This window comes from Anneissia japonica, unplaced genomic scaffold (genome assembly GCF_011630105.1).
Source record: "Anneissia japonica isolate Jap-2015-1 unplaced genomic scaffold, ASM1163010v1 scaffold573_len2283161_cov171, whole genome shotgun sequence".
NCBI classification, from domain to species: Eukaryota; Metazoa; Echinodermata; class Crinoidea; order Comatulida; family Comatulidae; genus Anneissia; species Anneissia japonica.
In genome coordinates, this window is record NW_022719802.1 from 1,509,939 (window position 1) to 1,518,893 (window position 8,955).

The 8,955-nt window shown below is 33.5% G+C and overlaps 1 protein-coding gene across 2 annotated transcripts in view; it reads left to right on the forward strand.

Annotated features, from left to right (window-relative positions):
- Positions 1-5,809: 5,809 nt before the first annotated feature.
- LOC117110981 (NHL repeat-containing protein 2-like) overlaps positions 5,810-8,955 on the forward strand; it is a 15,666-nt gene continuing 12,520 nt past the window's right edge. For both annotated transcript variants that reach the window (XM_033253834.1, XM_033253835.1), the window contains exon 1: positions 5,810-5,992. In XM_033253834.1, coding sequence (XP_033109725.1) covers positions 5,860-5,992 — 133 coding nt within the window. In that variant the 5' untranslated portion in view covers positions 5,810-5,859. The remainder of the gene's footprint in view (positions 5,993-8,955) is intronic.

The following is an 8,955-nucleotide window of genomic DNA, read 5'->3' on the forward strand; positions in this document are numbered from 1 at the left end:
TGTAGTCTAACCAATATTATAGAACTAAGGTTTCAAATAGATCAAATAGAACAAAAATATATTGTATAGCAGGGTCAGAGAACACGAAATTAGGAAATTGATTAATTAAATGTTATTTTTGAATATTTTATTTGTCTTCTGCTTCTTTTTACATGCATACATCCCCACTGCGTCACAGACACCAGCACCAGCCAATACAAAGGAAAGATGTAATATAACCAGATAGTGAAGTGTGAAGGGGCGAAAAAGTATTATTTAATGAAATGGGGCTGCAAAAATTACCCGACTGATTGATGGAATGACCATACAATTTCTGAAAATCTGTCTGCTAAATACTAAACCAATACGACTAACAGAAATAGGGAAAAATAGCATGTTTAACGTAATAGGGACCATCCGACTGACCATCAGGATGTAGAGAAGTATGGCGATGCATTAACAAAAACTATAATCTAATGACATATCAATTTACACTTTCAGACTTGATTTAACCAAACCCAGGCAGCATGGTAATGCGTTAAGGCCTGTTTATATTTTGAAAATAAGTCAACAATAAAATAAAATAAAAAAATATTCCCATTAATAAAAAATATGTCATGTACGGTATACGATAAAAAAATATTTTCATAAATCAAGTCAAATTCCTAATAATAATAATAATAATTATATTAATAATAATGAAAAAAAGATAAAATATAAAAATATTTTTTATCGTTAATCGTTATCGTTTTAGTATAACAAGGCATTTATTTACTCAAAAAATTATAGTACCAGTGAGGATTAACATCCATTCAAAATATTAGTGCCCCCTTTTATACCCCGGCGTTGCCTTTAAGTAACCTAATTAGGACCACCCCTGTGCAATTTGGCCTTGTTCAGACCATTTTTAATGTCTGACCTTTAACATTTATATCAAAAGTCACAACATTTTTAAAAAGCCTATCATTTTAAAAAAAGATTTTCCTTTCCTGACCTTTGACCTTCAACTTCATAAAAAATATTTACTAATATTTACAATGTCATAGACTATCTCTGTCCAGTTTGGGCTTGTTCAGACCTTTTTTTTGAAATATGACCTTTAACCCTCTATATAAAAAATTATAAAATTTTAAAAATGCCACAACCATCATAAAATGTAAAATTTGTTTTTTAATATGACAATGCACATGAAGTTTCGGCTTGGCGACTACTATATATTGTACATTGTTACATTAGTGGTTAAATTGTTGTTACAATTGTGGTTAATGATTTTTGTTACAATAGTGGTTAAATAATTGTTACAATAGTGGTTAATGAATTATTACAATAGTGGTTGATTTTTGTTACAATAGTGGTTAATGTTACATTAGTGGTTGATTTTTGTTACAATAGTGGTTAATGTTACATTAGTGGTTGATTGTTACGTTAGTGGGTGATATAGGGGCGCCACCAGCTACAGCCTTAACATCGGCGCTGGTTCAGCCGCTCCGCCCATGCCTCAGTTAGTAGAACAAGTCTTCTCGGATAAGGACTTAAAATGTAGGTCCAGTGCATACATCTGGCTCGTGTGCACTTTAGAGAACCCAGTGCATCTTTCGGAAGAGTAGGGGGTTACCCCGATGTTATGGTTCATTTCAGCTCCTGTCGTTGTGGAATGATGTGAACATGTATCTACCAGGAAGCGCCTCTTTACGGATGCTAGGTAGTCAGGGACCACGCCCATACGCAATTCAGCACAATGACGCTGCAAGTTAAGGGTCATTCTCCTACCTTTAACTTTACCCTTACCTTTAAATATGACATAGCAGATTAAAAATAATGAGTATTATGAGTAGACCGGAGATTCTACTGGCGAAGAGTTTTGAGTCTTTAAAGATGTATTGTCCCATGCTACATACCATAAAAATCATAAAAAATATATTTTGAAATTAACTTGCCCATTTTAAAGCAACTTAAAAGTTATCAACTTCAACATAGCACTTGGTGTATTTAAAAAATATCTACCCATCAGTTTACAGCGAAAAATAATAGAAACACTTCTAGTCACTGGAAGTGTTTTATTACTTTTATTATATTTTTCTAATTAAAAAATCAGGGTACACATTTTTTTAATTCAATCATTTCTATGTACAAGTTAATTATTTGTATGTTATTGCAAAATGAGCAAGTTGATTTCAAAATTAATTTTTATTATTTTCTGACATCTTTAAATATTTGGTATTTGGTGAATAGGATGGGTTGAAATTACAGAGAAAATACATATTTCAAACTATTAAGTTGAACAAACTTTGTATGACTTTGTTTACGATTTTGCCTGTAATTTGATACTTGGTTTTATAATACTCCTACAGCATTAGGCCAACCAGGAAGTTGTTCGTAAGGACGCCCGAGTATGTAACAGTATTTTGCTGGCGTAAACGATGAGAAGCAAACATAAAAATCAAGGTCAATTATGATAGAAAACAAATATCTAGTTTTACTTTGTGGAAAAAAAAATGCCCATTTCAGGAAACGCTACTTCACACACAGTTCAACTTGCACAAAGAAAGGAAGGACATATCAGAAAGGAAGGACATGTCGACAAATACCAATCTCCGACAATTTAAACGTCCAGTGGCCCTGCAAAGTATTTTGGTGACTTTAACTTGGGTCGCGATCGATAGTTTGAATCCAAGGTAAATTATGGGTTACAGAAATCTAATAAATACTGCCTCAAAATGCTATTTTTTTTTCAGAGCTTGCTTCTCGGCCTCTGGACCCAGAACATACGGGCCTGTAAACAACCTAATAATGCTTCACCACTTAATCGTGCTACTTAAAACCGTCAGCTCCCAACAAAATAATTAATTGAAATTAAGTAGTGGTGCCAGTTGCGGAGGCTGATTCCCAGAGTGACTGTCAAAGGAGAACTAAACGCATTCGTTACTGAAAAATAATCATATGTAACCTTTACAGTATATGAGGCTGTACGATTGATTACGGGCCTTAGCATTGAAAATCACTAAATTTTGTTAGAGCTTCCGGACTTTGCCCCGTGGACCCCCTTAAGAGGTTCTGGGACACATCGCTCCTCCCCTATCGTTGGCCAAATGTTTTTGTGATGGTTTTACACAAGCAAAAAAAAAAAAAATAAAAAAATAAAAATCAGCAATAAGCAAGAAATAGTGAAAAAATTAAGTGTCTTAATTATTTTGGCAATATATTAATCTTATGGTGCAAAAATATCAATGAATTCAGGGGCGGATCCAGCCTGCCAGAAAAGGTGGGGGCGCAATCTGCGAGCGAAGCGAGCAGCCTTATGCTGGGCAGACCCCCGGCGGGGGTGGAAGGGGGAGAAGCTCCCTTGAAGCCCAGCACATTTGAGAAATATGAGGTTGTATTGAGTCGATTTTGAATATCTAGCGCATGGTACCGTAGTTTTCAGTAACAAATAAAAAAAAAAAAAAAAATAGGTGTATGTCTTTTAAATGAAATGTTAATATAATGGTGCAATATGCAACTACGAAATGTATTATTAAATTAATAATAATTTATCTACTCAAAGCTGTGGGTTTTAGTGCCTTTTCCACGAACATCTCAAACATAATTTTTGATAACATGCAAAGGCTCAGAAATGTACACCATTTCAAAAGAGAAATTTCACTTCTAGAAAACAAGAAGTTTTTCATCAACATCGAACATAAAAATCACAAAACCAGCAAAAAGGAAAACTAATATTTTCCAAAATCCGTTAAAAAAATTCGTCAAACAACCAAATCCGCTACTGTATATAATCATTGAGTAAATTACAAGTGTTTTATTTCTCACCAAGTGGATTTATGAATAACATTTTCCTAGGGTGTTTTTGGTAGGAAAGAAGACTTAAACACTGTGGGTGTAATTTTGTCTTTTCTTTTTTTCTTTTTTTTTCTCTTTTTTTTGCAAAAAAATAGGGGGGTGTACGCCCCTTACACCCACCTCCCTAAATCCGCCACTGGAAATAGGCCTAGGCCCTAGGTTTATGTAGGCCTACTTTGTTTCATGTCAATTAGAGACAACAAGATTAGGTTTTTATGTTGATTTATTAATTCAATTTTTGCTACAGGGTATTTTACAGCATTTATTTATTTATTATTAATTTTTTTTCTTGAATTTTATAATTGAGGGCCATATTTTATTTCTTGATTCAATTCTTGCTTATAAAGTACTTAAATATTTGAAGATTAAAAAAAAATATATCATTTCTATTACCGAATTTTTCATTGGGGGCAGTCTTACCTACCTGTCATATGGGGCCATTTTTACCGGGGCCATTTTTTCCAGGGCCATTTTTTCCGGGGCCATTTTTTCCGGGGCCATTATTACCTACATTCAGTTAAACCACCTAGCTGAAGAATTCATGCATTTCTAATAACCATAAAAAGACCTACCTTTATTTCAGCATCATCTCCGAACGCTTCGGAGTATGTTTTATTTAATATTCTTTTAGAAAAAAAAATGTATAGGCCTATACGATCACAACTGTGTCATTTTCAAAGTGCACATGACATTCACCATGTAACACACTGCATATGGCACTATGATCTCCGTCACAGTTACTATCACAACTGTAAGGGAGATGACTTCTTGATGTTCTTTCCTCAAAAACGAATATAAAATAAAAATGATAATTGATCTGATTTATGTTGTTAGAAACCTTTTTGCTCAATGTTTACTATTCTATATTTAAATAATACATCTCATCTTTTAAATTGGCCAGCCTCGATTCACATTTATGAGTATATCATCATCTCTGTCACAAAAATGTGATGGAGATGATTTCTTGGTGTTTTCTTTTCTCAAAAACGGCTATAAACTAAAAAGGTAATTGACATGACTTATTGTTAGAAACCTGTTTGTTCAATGTGTATTATCCTATACAGCGTGACCACTGCTTGGGTATTTACCCAAGATCTTGGGTATTTTGACTTGGTCTTGGGTTCTTGGGTATTCCGTTCAAATCCTATGGGTATTTTATTTTTACTAAGAAAATTAAATATTTTTGTCATAGAGAAAGAATTAAGAAGTAACAAAGTATATTTCAGTCCATTCAAGTAAGCAAAACTCAACGAAGTACACATAACATTGTTAATTGACTGTTAATTGCTATAAACATGGGTTCTGAATTGTTTATTTGTGATTTGTGTTCAATTGCCATTGATCTTACCTAATTAATGCATTACATAATAAAACTTGATCACTGATCTACTGATAACACTGGCCGACTGAGGGCGTATTTTTCTATCCATATTATCACCTCATGAATATTAATTTTGATAATTAACACAAACAAATTACAATAAAAAATTGGTTTATAAATTGAACTAAAAGGGAAACTATACAGGCGAAAAACACGTATTTTTCAAATTTTAATGCATTTTCAGGAAGCTTCGGTAATTTTGGGCAATTTTTGCTGAATCTTGGGTAATTTCGACCCAGACATTGGGTATATCAAAAATTGTGAGTGGTCACACATGGGTCACACTGATCCTATATTATACAGTACAATCTATTTAAATTTACTAAGTCACATAGTATATCATCTCCGTTACAAAAAAAGCGGAGATGATTCTTGAAATATTTGCTTGTTACAGCACTGAAAATCGAATGCTTAAATAAACGTTTAAAATGCCCTGATTATCGTGCTGAATGTTTATTACAGTTGTTATATGGCATAAAATTACATATGTAAAACTTTTTTTTTTTTTTCATGATTTCTAAACCTCTAAAATGGCACATTAGCGAAGAATTCCCGTTGCTCTAATGGACATTATAATCAATAATCGATCTGGACCGCCAAACGTCATTTTATTATAGCAAACATACATTTTTGTAAACAAACCGCGGAAGTAATCTTTAAAGATGCCTTCTGCAACTCTAGAATCACTCCTTAGTGGCAAAACTACCAAAATCGAGAGGGAAGAGGTAATAAATACATTTCTGTCAAAGATCGAAGGTGACTCTACAGATTCAACACGAATTTGTATGCAAGATGGTGAGTTTTAGAGAAGTGTACGAGCCTATTATAGGCGAGGGACTAGCTAGCCTAGCCTATACTATATAGATAGGCCACCTTGCCCTCTATATAATAATAAGCTTTAGTTAGGCCTAGGCTCTGGAGACATAGTCCTAGCTAGGACCTACAGTTAGGTCACCGGTATCCGATCATTTCGGTCGCGCCTGCATTTCGGTCGCGCTGTTTTAGTTATGCATTTCGGTCGCGGTGTATGGAGCGCCGAAGGCGTGACCGCGAATGTATAATAATCCTATAGGCCTAGCTAGGCCTGCCGTTTGGTAAGCACGAAATCAGTCATTTTTATTTTACTACTTTTTGACTAATTGTACAGTTTATTTAAACATCAATTGGTATTACAGTATTTTCTTTTTACCGAAACTGCCTTTTATGACTACAGTATGTGAATGGGAAAGAGTTAACATTATTATAACGTATACGGCAGGAGATCTCTGGAGACTAGAGGAAAATAAAGGGGAAAAAAGTATTGCAAATATACAATCTAAATTATAAATACTTGGAGTATATTAAGCTTTCTTATCTGAGATTAATCTGGATCTTTTTGGTTTTCAAATTATATATTGTTAAAATAAAAACGTATGTACAAAATATGTTAAAATGCGGTTTATTTATGTTTAAGATTGACTTTTTTATACCTAGTTTAAAATTATAAATTGTTAAGTAAAAACATGTATTTTAATGTAAGGCAATCAAAATTTTGTCAGAGCACTCCTGTTACCTCATTAATTTAGGTCGTACCTAATAAAATGCTTTCAGTTCGACCTTATATATATATCGCCAATCTTTAGTAATAACTCCGCTTCCAGTTTTAAGTTCTTCGATTAAGGGTACTCTTGTCTCTCGTGTTAGTAATGAATTTTCTTTTACTGATCGTTATTTCATTAAATCTATTTTTTATTGTAAGTTGTATTTTAAAAATAATTGTTTAAATCAAGGTACTGTAGGCCTACTGTATATTATGTGGCAGTGTCAAATATCTTTTATGTATTAATGATTTTGATAGTATTTATAATTTATTACCACCATTTTAATTGTATTGTCTTTGATGGTTTTTAATGCGCTGTTCTGTACATATTGCTTCTCCCTCAGGTGTTTTGTAGAAATAAATAAATAAATAAAAAAGATATGTTAAAAGGTATGGTTTATATACAGTATATTTAGGAGAGATTTTGTATGCCTTGGTTTAGCGAAACAAGGCGACTGCCGATGAGTAATTTTAAATAAAAATGAAATTGATGATGAACAAACGTTTTTAATTTACTACAAGAGAGAAAATAAAAGATACAATCAAGCTACATATTTTGCATTTTTTTTTTGTATTATATTGTGTTGTGTTCAATATACAACATACTTTTTTTTAATAATGATTTCTATATTTATCATTGCCATTTTTTCTTTTTCTCTTTATGCACGATTTAATGATGTAGATTGCTTACTAATGAAAAACGTCCAGCTGATGACATGATTTGTATAACATTTTCTTCTTTATTTTCTAATTTTATAATCTCAAATTTTATATTCATTGCAGTATGTTCAAAGCTATAGGCTATATTTTAAACTTAAGCTATAGATGTGTAGCCTACTGTAATTTAGGCGGCCTCCCTTTAGAAACATTCAGAAATTCGATAATTAATACTACTAGGCCTATACTGTAGCTGTAAACATCACTTTTACTTCTGGGAATCGCAAGTAAAAAAAAAACATTGTTTATAAATATACAACACTACATAATAATTGTACCTAAAAATGCTAAAATTGAAACTATTTCAAAACAATAACAATCGTTCCATACCGCGGCTGTGAACCGCAACCAAAATGCATAACAATAAGGCGTGACCGAAATGCAGGCACGACCGAAATGATCTGTATTCAGGTCACCTAGCTTACAGTATTCTCTAGTTACTAGGCCCTAATACAAAATTGTGGGCTAGTGTAGGTCTAGTAATATTAGGGCCGAGGCTAGCTAGGCTAGTGTCTGACGGTCCTGGCATAGCTAGAGTAGCTACTACTAGCCTAGGACATCTGACCAGTTTTCCGAAACTTTGATTACTATCCCCAGATTGCCGAGTCCACTTTGCCGAAACCCAGTTTGCCGAATGCCATTTTGCCGAACGAAAACCCAGTTTACTGTAAACCCAGTTTGTCAAATTTTGATTTACTGGACCCATATACTTAATTGATGGATGATACCCCAAAAACCAGCTAAAATTTGTACTGCATATGCGCAGAATCGTAATTATAAATTATACATTGTTTACATATATTGTAAATAGCCAAAAGGTATCGGTATTGGTTTCTCGCTTGGGCTTTTAAAAATATTGTGTCAAACCTGACCAGTTTTTGAAACCGCAGATTTTATTATTTCAAATTTGAAATTGTTTAAAAGTAGTATTTAGTTCCTAATTTTTACAGTTGGTAGGTTTTCACTTTTCCATGTTTGTTTTCCCTTTCTTTTATCATATCAGTAGTTTAAGAACACAGCCTCTTTGAAGACCAACCTTTGTAAAAATAATTGAAATGAGTACCCGTGGATAAATAAAGTTATTATTATAATCGTTTGTGTTGCTTGAATGAGCTCTTGACTTAAAGTGACGTCCATTCTCCGAGGGCTTCCCAGGGTTGGCCGTGCAGTGCAGAGGCCGATAAACGCGTCTGTCTGCGCAGATGGACTAACCCAGGGAATCCGGGGTCGTTGCAGTGTGACATCCAGTGGGTCGTCACTACACATGATTAAGATTAGGTCAAAACTTAATTTTCGGCAAAATCTGCAGGCCCTTATTTATTTTCCAAAATGAACGGATTTTTATGCCAAATTTTTTTGCGGAGGATGTTTCCAGCACATTTCCTATTCACCAGGTATCATGAGTATAAAATAAGTGCCTACTGTACTTTGGTCAGTGGTGTATCTAAAATATTTACCATGG